The sequence below is a fragment of the Salvelinus sp. IW2-2015 genome, linkage group LG18, assembly GCF_002910315.2.
Source record: "Salvelinus sp. IW2-2015 linkage group LG18, ASM291031v2, whole genome shotgun sequence".
Taxonomy (NCBI): Eukaryota; Metazoa; Chordata; class Actinopteri; order Salmoniformes; family Salmonidae; genus Salvelinus; species Salvelinus sp. IW2-2015.
Window position 1 is genome coordinate 43,670,121 of NC_036858.1, and position 16,862 is coordinate 43,686,982.

Genomic DNA, 16,862 nt, shown 5'->3' on the forward strand with positions numbered 1-16,862 from the left:
CCCATGATGTCAAGCAAAGAGGCACTAAGTTTGAAGGTAGGCCTTAAAATACATCCACAGGTACACCTCCAATTGACTCAATTGATGTAAATTAGCCTATCAGCAGCTTCTATAATCATGACATAATTTTCTGAAATTTTCCAAGTGGTTTAAAGGCACAGTCAATTTAGTGTATGTAAACTTCTGACCCACTGGAATTGTGATAGTGATTTATAAGTGAAATAATCTGTCTGTAAACAATTGTTGGAAAAATTACTTGTGTCATGCACAACGTAGATATCCTAACCGACTTGCCAAAACTACAGTTTGTCAACAAGACATTTGTGGAGTGGTTGAAAAACGAGTTTTAATGACTCCAACCTAAGCGTATGTAAACTTCCGACTTCAACTGTATATATTGCATTTGGATTGCTGTGCTATTTGGCTTGTTAATTGGATTCGTTGAACATATCTTGATTTCAGTGTTATTTATTATTATTTTAAAATAATTGTTCTACTTGTTTGACATTTTACAGCATTTTTAGGCGCTAGTAACATAACCATTACGCTGCACCCGCTATAACATCTGCTAAACTGTGAAAATGACAAATAAACTATGATGTATCAGTGTCATAAATTGACCATATTAATTTGTGATGTGTCCATCTTTGAGTGTTTTTTTGATTTCCATAAAGTTGATTTGTTGAGTTTTCATAGCTAAGTGCTAGCTAAAGTTGATTTGTTGAGTTTGCATAGCTATGTTGCTAGCTAAGTGATAGCATTATGAACATGTAACAAATAACGTTATATTATTACCTAATCAAATATCAATTAAAGTTCTAACGTGTAACCTTTTGGTAACACGAAAACAAAAACAGGAGAAACGTGGGCGTGGCCTGCTGCCCTTACAGGAAGTGGAGTAAAAAAGTCTCCAAAGAGTTTTCGAAACTCAATCAAGATATATATTTTGTCAACGGGCAGTGCAGCGCTAAACAAAGCCGCGGTGAGTTGTTGATAATGGGAAAGTTGATAGGTAGCAGCGATTAAAATAAATATAAAAACTTTGTTTTTGTAACGTAGATACTTTATCTATTTTGAAAATGTGAAGTTTGACGAATATTTCGTTTTTTGAGCAAGATAGCTAAGTTAGCCAGTTAAACGAACACTGTCTTAATCGCTACGCTAGCTAGCCACGAAGCTAACATTGAGTCCTAATCTTTGACTAACGTTAGCTAATTTCGCTAACTAGTGAATGAATGGCTTCTGTTTACAAGCATATATTTATTTTCCGGATAGCCACTATGGCTAGTACTTAGTTAAGTTAGCTGTGTTTCCATCTGTATCATAGCTAGCTGGCTATCACTAGATACTATCTAGCCACAGTATAAATGAATTGTGTTGACCAACTAACGTTAGCCAGGTAACGAATCCGTTAGTAAACTGTCTAACGTTAGCTAACTACAGTAATGTTAACTCTGCTAGTAGCTATTGTTATCTAGCTGTTGGTGTTCTGACAGTGTGCAGCAAATCGAATGATGGTTAGCTAGCAGGCTAACTGTTAGCTGGCCAAACTACCGTTTGTTAGCTAACTAGTTATCTGGCTTTTTCTGGCCAACAACAGTCAGTTGTAGCTACCATTTCATTCTTTGATTCAGTGTTTCAGATGAGTTAGCTAACGTTAGCTAGTGAGCGAACTATGTTGCTAGCTAAGTGATTGTGAACATGTAGCTGGGTAAACAAATAACGTTAGATAATTATCTAGCTAGTAGGTCAACCTTTAACATCTTGTTCCATCTGTGTGCTAACTGTCATCGTCTCGCTCCTGTTTCCCAACACAGGGGAAAATATGCACTACTATCGTTATGAAAATGCAGAAGTCAGTTTCTGTTACAAGTACCTCATGTTCAGCTACAACATCATATTTTGGGTAAGTAGCACAAGCAGTAGGTAGCCCTGTAAACCATGAGTAATACAGACATGTTGTGACACCCCGTTGTCTCATTTGGTGCTATGTTATGAATGTAGTTATGCATATGCTGTATAGTTGGCCTGAGTTAGCCTAGCGGACTAAACTCCACTCGATGGTGAAGGAAGTTTATGATGAACTTTACCAAGAGAGTGGAGCAGAGACCAGACTTTGTGGAATCTAGCTCAGACTACATCGATTTGCCCAATACTTTAAAAAAGGTAAATCCTGAAATGCCTACATTGTTCCAATGTTTCACCTCTAGTTGCGTGCCTTTCTTTTATTGCTGAAATTCATACCTTTTCAATAAACAATCAAATACAGCCACTGACTTTTTGCTCGTTTCTGTTTCTCGAAGATGGCTACTTCCATCAATTGAATCTCTGATGTTTGTAAATTACATTTTGGCTATTAAACAGGGGTTGCCAACCATTTCTAGCATGAGAGCTACTTATAATAAATTAAACATGTTGTGAGCTTCTCATCTCGCCTGCAATTCTTCCCCGGGTCCTTAGTGTACAAGAGAAAGTAGTACACTACTTGTTTTGTTTTTTACTCTAAAATGTACAATTGTTCATAGATAAACAACAAAATTGGATGTCCTGAGTCAATGAGAAGACCATTTTTTTAGGGGGGGGGGGGTGGTGTATGGAAGAAAATGAACAAATATAAAAATATTGTAATTCCCCTTTTATTGCACCTGACCCTTTACTTGCACATCTAGTGAGGTGAGGAATGTGCCATCCTAATGTGCTGGTCTAGCCATAGTTCTCTACTGCTGCTGCTCATTTCATGGCAAAGTAAGCAAATAATAGATACAAATGTTATAATTAAGCAATACGGCCCGATGGGGTGTGGTATATAGCCTATATACCACGGCTAAGGGCTGTTCTTAAGCACGACACAACCCCCGAGGAGCCTTATTCTATTATAAACTGGTTACCAGCATAATTAGAGCAATAAAAAATAAATGTTTTGTCAATACCCATGGTATACAGTCTGATATACCACGGCTTTCAACCGATCATCATTCAGCGCTCGAACAACCCAGTTTATAATTACTCATAGTATACTTCTGCCATGTACACCTACTTTGCAGTTAACATTTAATTGAGACGGTTTTGGGGAAAGTATTTCTGTCAACCCACAAGACCGTTATCACATCAACTGGCTAAACACAAAGTGATAGACAAACGTGCGCACCACTCAGACAGACGGGCAATGTTGCTGGAAATTAATTGGCAGATATTGTTAAGTTTGGCTTTTTAAGCCAATAGTCGCTAACCAGGGTTGTGATAATTAAGCAATAACGCCCGAGGTGTGGTATGTTGGCCATATACCACAAACCCCCGGCGTGCCTTATTGCTATTATAAACTGGTTACCAATGTAATTAGAGCAGTAAAAATACATGTTTTGTCATACCCATGATATACGGTCTGATATAGCACAGCTGTCAGCATTCAGGGTTTGAACCACACAGTTTATAATGTTGTGTTGATTAGACAGTAGCGGGTAGCTTACACTATCTGATACTTGTTAGATTGCAGTGGAACACTTGAAAATATAATGTACTTTCAGAATTGTTTGCCGAGCTACTCATAGGTGGGCTGTGAGCTACTGGTAGCTCGCGATCGACCTCTTGTAGACCCCTGCTATAAAATGATTGTAATATGTAAAATAAAAGTATATTTTTATGATTTCTCTCTCGTTATTTCTCAGTATCTCTGGATAGAAAATGCGGCAAGTCAATAAAGTAATGTGCCAAATTTTGGGTTTGGACACCTGTAATGATCTGCAAGATTCGATTGGTCGGCACACCATCTGTAGATTGTGTGATTTGATTGGACAATGAGTATTTGGAGCACTAGGCTTACGTCATCGGATAATCAATTGACACATGCACGTTCGCGCTAAATTGCCATCTTTGAGAAACAGACATGAGCAAAACGTCGGTGGTTGTATTTTATTAACATTTATTGAAAAAGTATGGATTTCAGCAAACAACACCCGCAACTACAAAGGACAAACATAGGTACACGGTAGGCGTTTCATGATAACAATTTTTTTTAAGTATTGCCCGTGAGTGAATTGTTGTAGTCTGAGCTAGATTCCAAAAAGCCTGATCTCTGCTCCACTCTGTTGGTGAAGTAAATCATAAACTTCCTTGACCTTGGAGTTTAGTTTGGTAGTCAGCCATTAGCAGTAAATCAGATACTCAAGAATACTGCAACTTTAAAGCCAGGCGTACATTACATGATTTTGACCCCGAATTAGCTGTCCCAAACAAGTTTTTGAGATTGGAGACAAAATCATCATGTTGTTGCCTACGCGGGGTGCGTGGCTGTCACCGACGCAATCTGAGGGCTATCGATCCCGTCTTTGGGCCGTCCCAGACGTTCCCATATTTTCAAACACATTTTATCAGCACAAATCTGCAGTGCTCTTGTAGTGAGATGTGCAACGGCAGGTTTTGAGAACGCTGATCAGCAATGAGAGCTTGCCAGAGAAGAAGCCAGTGAGATGATGATGTATCGCCACACCCAGAATGTGTAGACTGTCGAGCCAGAGCGATTACTACTAGTATGTGTTTGTACTTGTCTTTAACCAAAGCCAGTGTCAACTCATTCAACTCTGTATGGCAAGTGTGAATTTCTGATTTGAATGTGTTTGTGGCTCCTTTTAGCCACCGCTTGTTCCAGCTACGTTTACAATCTAATCACTCATTGTTTTCAGAAGACAGCATGGTATCGAGAATCCTCACGACCAAGTGAAGAATCTTGTAGTGTGTGACCCCCAGTCTGTGCCACATCGTTTAGTGTGCGCACCACTACGTTGGCAAGACAACAAAAAAAACTACAAGAAAGACATTTGTTTAATGTGAGGCTCAGCGATGTTAGGATTTTGAAAGTCGTGTAGTTTACGCCCGGCATGAGGTGGAGCATATGGCAGTCCCTCCAGGATTCTGTAATCACAACATATTTAGCAAAATCAATAATTTCCTGCATATTATACGAGGGCTTGCAGATTTGACCAATCACTGCACTATTTCTGTCAGTCAAATCATCACAATATTATTGCATAAAACTGACCCATCACCGCAGTACAAAAATGGGGCTTGAAATTTCAACCAATCACTGCACACTTTATCAAATATCACAAAATTCCAGCAAAATCCTGGAGGGACTAATATGGTGTTCTTTTAAGGCAAGAATGTCTGGGAAGCCCATGTAGAGAACATATTGATTTACTAAAACCATTTTCCACCTTTGATGGCAGCCCCTGCCGGCTGACCTGGTGCCCCCTGCTGCTATCTTTCTACACAGAGCCCTTTTTCAATAGCCATTCCCTCTGATAACATCCTCCACTGGTAACAGCCTCTTTCTGTTTATTTCTAAATTAAAGAAGTGTGAGCATTTTTTTTGTTACTTTAGCCTACATCTCCAATGTCCTTCCAACATCGAGTTGAGAAATAACCTTCAGAGCCCCTACTTCCTGTTTTAGCGCGTGAACAGGAGACTCACTAAGATATTTGCTAGCTTCTTCTCTTGGTCTGTGTCAACAGGAAATGTAGAAACGCTTCTGTTTTGGATTTTGGTTAAGCTCGTTAATTCATCTCTTGATAGGGCAGTTGTATTCTGAGTTCAAAGATACGCAATAACCACTTATGACCCATCTCTCCCTGTTTTTTTTTTTGTTGCGATTTCTTGAGAATTTTGGTGTCCGTTGAAATTAGACATTGTCAGTGTTTTCGTTATTAGCAAGCTCCCTCTTTTATACCTAGTAATGCTTCAATATTATTTAGTGGCAGAGTTTTCCCTAATGCCTATGTGAAAATGTAAAAAATAAAAGTAAACAACTGAACACACCAGAAAAAAAGTTGGTCTGCTTCCTTCCTCAGCTGGCTGGAGCAGCATTCATCGCCATTGGGTTCTGGGCCTGGAGTGAGAAGGTGAGGGAGCAGCTTCTCCCATTGTTCTGTAAATGTTTCACCACCGTACAGACAGCTTATCTCTACTCATTGACTCTAATTGTGTTTGTGCCAGACCTTCAGCCCACAGACTTGTCATCACTGTCATCACATCTTTTAAAACATTCACAACCATCAAATTCACAGTTAATTTCCCCTATTGTTACACACAGCTTGAAGCTGATAACACATTTTAATCAATTTCTGTTCTGTAGGGTTGAACCGCTACATTAGAGGTTATTCAAATGCGTATTAGAGATATTAATGTTACTGGATAACACGCCAGCTTTTAATCAGATACGCCATGTAATTTAGTCAATGTATTAAATAATTGAATTCTTTATAATGTGCCATTCATTATTCTCGGAATGACTGTATACTTGCATGTTGATGCTTTGCTTGAAATGGTCTCAGCCTCTCATCCATGTCTGAAAGGTCATACAGTATTTTATGTAATTCACCCGTCGTCCTGTGTTGCCATGCACAATACCCTGGGGATCTGTTAGCTCAACGGTTAACTCAACTGTTCTCACTCCTGTAGGGAGTACTGTTGGACCTGACACAGGTAACACGGCTGCATGGCTTTGACCCTGTGTGGCTGGTGCTGTTGGTGGGAGCGATCACCTTCATCCTGGGCTTTGCAGGATGTGTAGGAGCACTCAGGGAGAACATATGCCTCCTCAAGTTTGTGAGTACTGCACCACCACAACAATACTCTTTATATTTCTCTTGCTCTTTCTCTCTCTCTTGGGGGTCTCATAGAATACTGGTACACATTTTAGCTGCTCTTTCAAGTGGGGCTGTGACTGTCATTGGTCAGCCAAATGACCGAGGTCACTGTAATAACCGTTTGAGTAGAAAAAAGTAATCATTCTCTCCTCTTGACTGCATGTGCTGTCGTAGAAATATCATGAATAGAAGGTGCGTCCCCATTCAAGCGTGATGGTATATGGGGTGGACTGGTGGCCATTGCGAGTTTACCCATAGTTGCAAGGCAGGAAGTATACCCATCAATATGTTGTGGTTTGTTGATTCAACTCAAGTGACTTTACAAAAAATGTATTCCAAATTATGAGCCACATAAGTTAACATCATACATTCTACTTTACTATGGAAGTTATTGCATGAATATACCAGGCAACCATTTTTGAGTTCATGAAATTACCGGTCAAATTGCCAGGGTTAGAAGTTCCAAGCACGTTTTATTCATTCTATTTTTCTGTGCTGCTGGTGCAGGGAGGGGGGCATTACCTAGGCAACACCTTGCTTGTTTTAGCAAGAAGCAATAAAGTTTCATCACGTTAAGCGTCCATGTTACCACAGAAACTGACTCTTCAGTCAGCTGTTCGTTTCACAAAAATATTTTATATATATACAGTATCAGTCAAAAGTTTGGACACCTACTCACTCAAGGGTTTTTCGTATATATATTTTTTACTATTTTCTACATTGTAGAATAGTAGTGACGACATCAACTATGAAATAACACATGGAATCATGTAGTAACCAAAAAAGTGTTAATAAAATCAAAATATGTTATTTGAGATTCTTCAAATAGCCACCCTTTGCCTCAATGACAGCTTTGCACTCTTTGCATTCTCTCATGAGGTAGTCACCTGGAAAGCATTAATAGGTGTGCCTTGTTAAAAGTTAATTTGTGGAATGTCTTTCCTTCTTAATGCGTTTGAGCCAATCGGTTGCGTTGTGACAAGGTAGGGGGTATACAGAAGATAGCCCTATTTGGTAAAAGACCATATATATATATATATTAGCAAGAACAGCTCAAAGAAGCAAAGAGAAACGACAGTCCATTACTTTGTAAAACATGAAGGTCAGTCAGTACGGAACATTTCAAGAATGTTGAAAGTTTCTTCAAAGCAGTCACAAAAAAACATCAAGCGCTATGATGAAACTGGCTCTCATGAGGACCGCCACAGGAAAGGAAGATCCAGAATTACCTCTGCTGCATAGGATAAATTCATTAGTTACCAGCCTCAGAAATTGCAGCCCAAATAAATGCTTCAGAGTTCAAGTAACAGACACATCTCAACATAATCTGTTCAGAGGAGATTGTGTGAATCAAGCCTTCACGGTCGAATTGCTGCAAGGAAACAACTGCTAAAGGACACCAATAATAAGAAGAGACTTGCTTGGGCCAAGAAACACGAGCAGTGGACTTTAGACTGGTGGGAATTTTTGTCTGGGGTCCAAATTTGAGATTTTTGGTTCCAACTACCGTGATGATATCCGCATGTGTATTTCCCATGCGAAGCATATTTTAGATTTTTCAAAGTAGCCACCCTWTGCCTTGATGACAGCTTTGCACACTCTTGGCATTCTCTCAACCAGCTTCATGAGGAATGCTTTTCCAACAGTCTTGAAGGAGTTCCCACATGCTGAGCACTTGTTGGCTGCTTTTCCTTCACTCTGCGGTCCAACTCATCCCAAACCATCTCAATTGGGTTGAGGTCGGGTGATTGTGGAGGCCAGGTCATCTAATGCAGCACTCCATAACTCTCCTTTGTCAAATAGCCCTTACACAGCCTGGAGGTGTGTTTAGGACATTATTATGTTGAAAAATAAATGATAGTCTAAGCGCACACTAGATGGGATGGCGTTTCTCTGCAGAATGCTGTGGTAGCCATGCTGGTTAAGTGTGCCTTGAATTCAAATAATCACAGACAGTGTCACCAGCAAAGCACCATTACACCCACCATGCTTCACGGTGGGAACCACACACGCAGAGATCGTCCGTTCAACTACTCTGCGTCTCACAAAGACACGGCGGTTGGAACCAAAAATCTCCAATTTGGACTCATCAGACCAAAGGACAGATTTACACCAGTCTAATGTCCATTGCTTGTTTCTTGGCCCAAGCAAGTCTCTTCTTCTTATCGGTGTCCTTTAGTAGTGGTTTCTTTGCAGCAATTCAATTATGAAGGCCTGATTTACGTAGTCTCTTCTGAATAGTTGATGTTGAGGTGAACTCTGAAGCATTTATTTGGGCTGCAATCTGAGGTGCAGTTAGCTCTAATGAARTTGTCCTCTGCAGCAGAGGTAACTCTGGTTCTTCCTTTCCTGTGGCGGTCCTCATGAGAGCCAGTTTTCTTCATGCACCACATCCTTCATTGATTAGGGCATGCAATTGTTTTATCTTTAAGCTGGGTTTTTTTCTACCCGTGCAGAGCACTACCAAACCATACTACCAAGATTACTACTGTCTTGTATTTGAGTCTGTTGTCTCTGACTCTGATGCTTCTCTATCAGTCTCCCACCACGTATAGTTAACTTGTTTTTCTCTTCTAGTTCTCAGGGGTGATCGGGTTAATCTTCTTCCTGGAACTGACTGCGGCCGTGCTGGCGTTCGTCTTCCAGGACAACGTCAGAGAGTGGATCAACGACTTCTTCCTGGCCAACGTCAAGGCCTACAGAGAGGACATCGACCTACAAAACCTCGTTGACTCCCTGCAAAAGCTGGTGAGAGAGGCACAGAGCGAGAGCTATGTAGCGTGTTGTGTTGGGGGGTGGGTAATGGGATATAGAGGCAGGGAGAATGTGAGACATGAAGTTACTTAATCACCTGCTGTCCCTCACATCGGTTCTGTCACATTAATTTCCTTTCCTCCTAACCCCTTCCCGAGATGGTTCATACATCCTAGTGTTAGTGTGTAATTGTGTGCTTGCTACGATGGCCTGTTGTTTTCTAGGGACGTGATGATACTTGAACTGCTCTCCTCTAAGTGACTGTGTGCTCAGTCCTACACTATCAGATGTATGGTATGGAAACACACCTCAGGAGTCGGTGTGTGTTTGGGTACGTTAGAACCATCTGACTCAAACTTCCCTCTTGTCTGTCCTAGAACCACTGCTGCGGAGCCAAGGAGCCTGATGACTGGAACCTGAACGTCTACTTCAACTGCACCAACAACAACCCCAGCAGAGAGAGGTGCGGAGTGCCCTTCTCCTGCTGCCTCAGTGACCCTGCAGTGAGTAATCTGCCTGCCCTTACCTCCATGTCTCTCTTGGTGTCATTGCTCCTTCAGTATCTGTCTCCTCTGAATAAGTCACTCTGTACTAGTTGTTATAACTGCCATGCTCATTTTTAGGTATGCCTCTTGTTAGTCCTTGACACTTACCGGACTAATTTGAGCTGTTTCTTTCTCTCTCTCTGCAGGACTCAGTTTTAAACACCCAGTGTGGCTATGATGTCCGTCAACATCTAAAGGTATGACCCTAACCAGTGCACACATCACATATACAGTTGAAGTTGGAAGTTTACATACACCTTAGCCAAATACATTTAAACTCCATTTTTCACAATTCCTGACATTTAATCCTAGTAATAATTCCCTGTCTTAGGTCAGTTAGGATCACCAATTTATGTTAAGAATGTGAAATGTCAGAACAATAGTAGAGATTTATTTAAGCTTTTTTTCTTTGATCACATTTCCGGTGTGTCAGAAGTTTACATACACTCAATTAGTATTTGGTAGTATTGCCTTAAACAATTTAAACTTGGGTCAAACATTCGGGTAGCCTTCCACAAGCTTCCCACAATAAGTTGAGTGAATTTTGGCCCATTCCTCCTGACAGAGCTGGTGTAACTGAGTCAGGTTTGTAGGCCTCCTTGCTCGCACACGCCTTTTCAGTTCTGCCCACACATTTTCTATGGGATTGAGGTCAGGGCTTTGTGATGGCCACTCCAATACCTTGACTTTGTTGTCCTTAAGCCATTTTGCCACAACTTTGGAAATATGCTTGGGTTCAATGACCATTTGGAAGACCCATTTGCGACCAAGCTTTAAGTTCCTGACTGATGTCTTGATGTTGCTTCATTATATCCACATAATTTTCCTCCCTCATGATGCCATCTATTTTGTGAAGTGCACCAGTCCCTCCTGCAGCAAAAGCAAAGCACCCCCACAACATGATGCTGCCACCCCCGTGCTTCACGGTTGGGATGGTGTTCTTCGGCTTGCAAGCCTCCCCCTTTTTCCTCCAAACATAATGATGGTCATTATGGCCAAACAGTTCTATTTTTGTTTCGTCAGACCAGAGGACATTTCTCCAAAAAGTACGATCTTTGTCCCCATGTGCAGTTGCAAACCGTAGTCTGGCTTTTTTTATGGCTGTTTTGGAGCAGTGGCTCCTTCCTTACTGAGCGGCCTTTCAGGTTATGTCGATATAGGACTCGTTTTACTTTGGATATAGATACTTTTTTACCTGTTTCCTCCAGCATCTTCACAAGGTCCTTTGCTGTTGTTCTGGGATTGATTTGCACTTTTCGCACCAAAGTATGTTTATCTCTAGGAGACAGAATGCGTCTCCTTCTTGAGCGGTATGGCGGCTGCGTGATCCCATGGTATTTATACTTGCATACTGTTGTTTGTACAGATGAACGTGGTACATTCAGGCGTTTGGAAATTGCTCCCAAGGATGAACCAGACTTGTGGAGGTCTACAATTTTTATTCTGAGGTCTTGGCTGATTTATTTTGATTTTCCCATGATGTCAAGCAAAGAGGCACTGAGTTTGAAGGTAGGCCTTAAAATACATCCTCAGGTACACCTCCAATTGACTCAATTGATGTCAATTAGCCTATCAGAAGCTTCTAAAGCCATGACATCGTTTTCTGGAATTTTCCGAGCTGTTTAAAGGCACAGTTAACTTAGTGTATGTAAACTTCTGACCCACTGGAATTGTGATACAGTGAAATAATCTGTTAATAATTTTTGGGAAAATTACTTGTGTAACAGTATAACTTCCGTCCCTCTCCTCGCCCCAACCTGGGCTTGAACCAGGGACCCTCTGCACACATCAACCACAGTCACTCACGAAGCATCGTTACCCATCGCGCCACAAAAGCCGCGGCCCTTGCAGAGCAAGGGGAACAACTACTTCTAGGTCTCAGAGCGAGTGACGTCACCGATTGAAACACTATTAGCGCGCACCACTGCTAACTAGCTAGCCATTTCACATCAGCCACACATGCACAAAGTAAATGTCCTAACAGACTTGCCAAAACTATAGTTTGTTAACAAGAATTTGAGTGGTTGAAAACCGAGTTTTAATGACTCCAACCTAAGTGTATGTAAACTTCCGACTTCAACTGTATGTATACGTATAATAATATATGCTATTTAGCAGACACTTTTATCCAAAGCGACTTGATATCCACACATAATCTGGAGAAATTGCTATTTGTATTTACGATAGCCTACTGCATGTCTTAACTATGTTTATATGGCCTTTATATGCACCCATGTTTATTGTTTGCAAAAATCCACCTCTGTACTAGCTGTAGTAAGACTATTTCTGTGAAAGGTAAACATTGTAAAGTAATAGATTAGATTTCAGGGCAATTTCAGTGCAGAAAGTAAACTTCCATTTCTTCTTAAGGGTGGATAATGCAGGCTTTAGTGTCAGGTCATTTAAACTGTATAAACAGTGCTTTTTCTTCCCATTACCCAAATGGGAGAAACACAAATTTGGTGTTATCACTGCTGAACGAAAGGCAGGCTCCCTCCTGTCCCTGTTAATCTCTTGTCACTACGAAAAACGGCAGGCTGAAAATAAATGATCCTTTATCTATGTTTTGGCCTAGTGTTCCAGTGGTCGCTCTCAAATCTGGGGCTTAAATTAGTTTTTCTGCAAATCCACCCTGGTTTACATCGGTTCTGGTCCCCTGGCTCAGAATGAACTATTCATCTTCATTGTTATTCAAAGTTATGAGGCAAACTGATGTCTTTTTTGTTTATCAGGAAAAATGTCTTAGACCGAGCAGATGCTTCTAGATAAATGGGAGTTTTTATGTTGAAATGGAAGAGCTGAGTTTCACTATTCATCATAGATGACTCATCAAATCTTCATATTTTTTGTTTGTCACATACACCGGATAGGTGCAGTGAAATATGATGTTTTACAGGGTCAGCCATAGTAGTACGGCACCCCTGGTGCAAATTAGGGTTAAGTGCCTTGCTCCAGGGCACAAATAATTTTTTTGCCTTGTTGGCTCGGGTATTCAAACCAGCGACCTTCCTGTAGCCAATTAATTGTAGCCAATTAATTTCAGAATAACTATCTATTTGCTAATTTTGACCTTTCCTCTGCCTCTTGTGATGGTCAATATTAATTTCACTGAGATATTGCCATAGGCTGTCATGGATAATAGCTACACAATAGCAGAATGCATCCTTTTGACTTAAAAAATATATATATTCTAATTCGGGAAACTTCTTAAGCCAGTGAGCCAGTGACTCAGCCCCTGTAATAGGGTTAGAGACAGAGAATCCCAGTGGAGAGAGGGGAACCGGCCAGGCAGAGACAGCAAGGGCGGTTCGTTGCTCCAGAGCCTTTCCGTTCACCTTCACACTCCTGGGGCAGACTACACTCAATCATATGACCCACTGAAGAGATGAGTCTTCAGTAAAGACTTAAAGGTTGAGACCGAGTCTGCGTCTCTCACATGGGTAGGCAGACCATTCCATAAAAATTGAGATCTATAGGAGAAAGCCCTGCCTCCAGCTGTTTGCTTAGAATTTCTAGGGACAATTAGGAGGCCTGCGTCTTGTGACCGTAGCGTACGTGTAGGTATGTACGGCAGGACCAACTCGGAAAGATAGGTAGGAGCAAGCCCATGTAACGCTTTGTAGGTTAACAGTAAAACCTTGAAATCAGCCCTTGCCTTAACAGGAAGCCAGTGTAGGGAGGCTAGCACTGGAGTAATATGATTAAATATTTTGGTTCTAGTCAGGATTCTAGCAGCCGTATTTAGCACTAACTGAAGTTTATTTAGTGCTTTATCCGGGTAGCCGGAAAGTAGAGCATTGCAGTAGTCTAACCTAGAAGTAACAAAAGCATGGATTAATTTTTCTGTATCATTTTTGGACAGAGAATTTCTGATTTTTGCAATGTTACGTAGATGGAAAAAAGCTGTCCTTGAAACAGTCTTGATATCAAAGGTATATACAAAGGTATGGGAGAGCATTCCATATAGCTCTCATTTCCTGTTGCAGGGGGACTGGATCAACTATATTTACATCAAGGGCTGCATCCCAGCCTTAGAGGAATGGCTTCCACGGAATCTCTACATAGTAGCTGGAGTATTCATCATTATATCTCTGCTTCAGGTAAATATATTGAAATGAGTACATTTTTATATGCTGATGGGATTCATATCTATTAGCTAATGCTGTGAATTCTTCCCCCTTTTCAGATGATGGGCATCTTCTTGGCTCGGACACTGATTGTCGACATTGAGAAGGTCAAGTTTAACTACTAGTGAGGGGTGTGGTGGAATGCATAGGCCTACAGGGTACTGTACTGAGAGAGAAACTATCCACCATCCATTCCGCCCTCTCTTTGATCTCCCTCTCTGAGCCCCGGCAAGGGATGAGAGAAGAGGACAAAAATACTTCTTCCATACCTATGGCTCGTTATCTTTGGACTGTTCTGTCAGTCTCTGAAGACTGATACCTCTGCAGAGCCTGCACAGTGGACATGAAGCTGCCTTATTCAACTAGACTCGTATGTGCCTTCTCTCACAGGATTGCAGTCAGACTTCAACGAACCACTTAAAAATAGCCTCTGGGTTTCCCTTTAAATATGTTTCTGAATTAGATACATTCTTGTATTGTTTGCATCAGACACTCTGAACATCTCTCCTGGGAACAGTGTCTTAACCAATCCACCCAGGTAGAATCCTGGGTGAATTCATCATACCTCAACAATGATCAAAAACAACAATGAAGTCATCGCAACAAAATTGTTGAATATCAGACTGTGTGAGCAGTAAGAGTTGTCTACCACATCAGTGAAAATGTAATTGCTCCAATATGAGACTTTGCCCTAGAGCTCTTTCTGAATCAACATGATCTCAGCACCGCATTGTGTGACGGCTAATATCATCCTCCAGCCGGCTCTCTCTGTTGAACCGTCTGGTTTCACAGCGCCTCAGAACTTGACTCGACTGGAAGTCTATGGCAGGAGCGGACCAAACAACCATTTGTTTTAATTGGCTAATCTATCACCATCTAGCATAACCCTTAGAAACTCCCCCTACATTGAGAACTTTAAAGCTCGAGCAGCACAGGTGATTTAAACAAGTACTTTRAGATTTTCTGAACTCACACTTCGAGAAATATATTTTCAGATATCAACTTTAAATCCTGAACTCTGAATCAATTGAGCTCCTCAAAAATAATATGGCAATGTGATAGAACATTTATATTGATTGGCTATTTTTGCCATATTTCAGTCTCATCTAATACAGCTGTATCAGGCTTGCTGTCTCCCACCTCGATTTTATCCACACCCCTTTCAAATCCCACTTTGTTGCTCAGTGTTACCAGGCTCTATGCAACAGCAATTTGACCCTGGGGACTAGGTTAGGACAAGCTTTCAACTGGAACCACCATTGTACCTTAGCTCTCAGCTAAACATTGGGGAAATTCTCCTGGCTCTTAACCATTTAATCAGTCTGCAGCTGTTCAAACCCACATGTGCACTGCTGAACCTCTGACTGGTTGTCAGTCAAGCCATGTCTTTTCTATAAGTCATGTCTCATAACTTGTCATACCAACTTGTCAGTCCACAACGTGCATCAAATGCTTCTGAGCAGAAGTTGAGTATTGATCATTGAGATACATACTACTTTCCTTAAGGGAAAGTGAATTGTGGATGCAATGCGTATGTAGATAGTTGACATGTTTTATTTTGATCAGTGTTAGATGACCTGTCAGTGAAGTATTAGTTAGTTAGCCCTCAGAGTAGCGGAGTTTGATTATTTTGCTGTTGTGTTGATGGGGCTGCCCGATTGAACTTTATGTAGAAGATATACAATTACAACTGTACTTGATGCCCAACCCACCAGCGTCTCTCCTCAGTCCAGACCATATACCTCAACAAGGCCCCCAGCAATCATCCAAGTGACCACGCCTAACATTATTCAAAGCGTTCTGAATGCATATCTGGCATGAGGTTTTTGCCTCATGCCAGTTAACTGCCAGTCCCTCCATACATTGAGCTTGCTTTACTTCCATCCTGTCCAAAGATACTCTGCTCGTTCCCCCTACTCTGCTGTCCTCGTACTAGAAAGGGGAGCTTTACAGAGGCATCTATGGAGGGTTATGGAATGTTGATTGAGGATATATTTCATGGGATTTTATATCTCATGAATGCTAGAGTTGAGCTATATAAGTTACAAGATAAAAGAAGCAAATGAAAGCAATGGAGTTGACGGTCATTCAGGCCTTCAACTGCACATCTGCTGGTGAATGTCTGTCATGTAGTTTGACAAAAAAAAAGTGTGTTACTGATTGTTTCCATCTAATCATATGAGTGTTTTTAACAAAGGGATGTTCTGTAATGACATTTTGTAAATGTGAATTTTCTTAATTCTGGATAGGTTTTTATAAACAATAAAGTATGTTTGTCCATTTTGTTAAACTTCCCAGTGTTATTAATCATCACAGATAACAATATAATTTAGTCACATTATCTTCACCAGGCATACACTTACAAGATGGTCGTTGGATATTCTGAAAAGTGCAAAGGCTACTACTTGCTTTTGTGCCTTGGTTGAAGGATTTGACATACTCTAAACAGTACTGATTTAGCTGTGTTTTAGAGCCCTCTTGTGTTCATTGTGGGAAGTTAATAGAAACCCTGAACAGCCTTCATGGCTGACTGTTTTTTTATTTTTTATTTTTTTAATAGCTAGGAATAGGTCTATTGCCACATTGAGACAGTCTTGCAACTTTGATGGGGTTGGGTGCCACAAAGAATCTGATCTCATCACGAGGGGCCGAAGTGGCTTGCGGGTCTGCATACACACATGCTGTCAGTGCTGGCCCTGAAGAGAAATGTTTGCAGTTTTTAATATGTGACTAACAAAATCAATGGGGGGGGAAGCCTGGTCGATAGCTGGCTAGACTAACTTACCAATTCCAT

General features: G+C 41.0%; 1 protein-coding gene across 1 annotated transcript; it reads left to right on the forward strand.

Annotated features, from left to right (window-relative positions):
* The first annotated feature begins 905 nt into the window (after positions 1-905).
* LOC111977855 (tetraspanin-14) lies at positions 906-14,849 on the forward strand. Its single transcript, XM_024007596.2, has 9 exons — positions 906-982; positions 1,818-1,906; positions 5,845-5,895; positions 6,455-6,601; positions 9,220-9,390; positions 9,774-9,899; positions 10,088-10,138; positions 13,928-14,041; positions 14,128-14,849. Exons 2-9 carry the CDS (start codon positions 1,826-1,828, stop codon positions 14,191-14,193), a joined length of 807 nt encoding a protein of 268 aa, XP_023863364.1. The 5' UTR covers positions 906-982; positions 1,818-1,825; the 3' UTR covers positions 14,194-14,849.
* The last annotated feature ends 2,013 nt before the right edge of the window (positions 14,850-16,862 follow it).

Excerpts from the sequence above, each read along its gene's own strand:
- LOC111977855 (XM_024007596.2), top strand. The coding sequence starts at position 1,826 with ATGCACTACTATCGTTATGAAAATGCAGAAGTCAGTTTCTGTTACAAG. Across the intron at positions 5,896-6,454 it reads TCTGGGCCTGGAGTGAGAAG|GGAGTACTGTTGGACCTGAC; the intron begins GTGAGGGAGCAG and ends TCACTCCTGTAG. Across the intron at positions 6,602-9,219 it reads ACATATGCCTCCTCAAGTTT|TTCTCAGGGGTGATCGGGTT; the intron begins GTGAGTACTGCA and ends TTTCTCTTCTAG.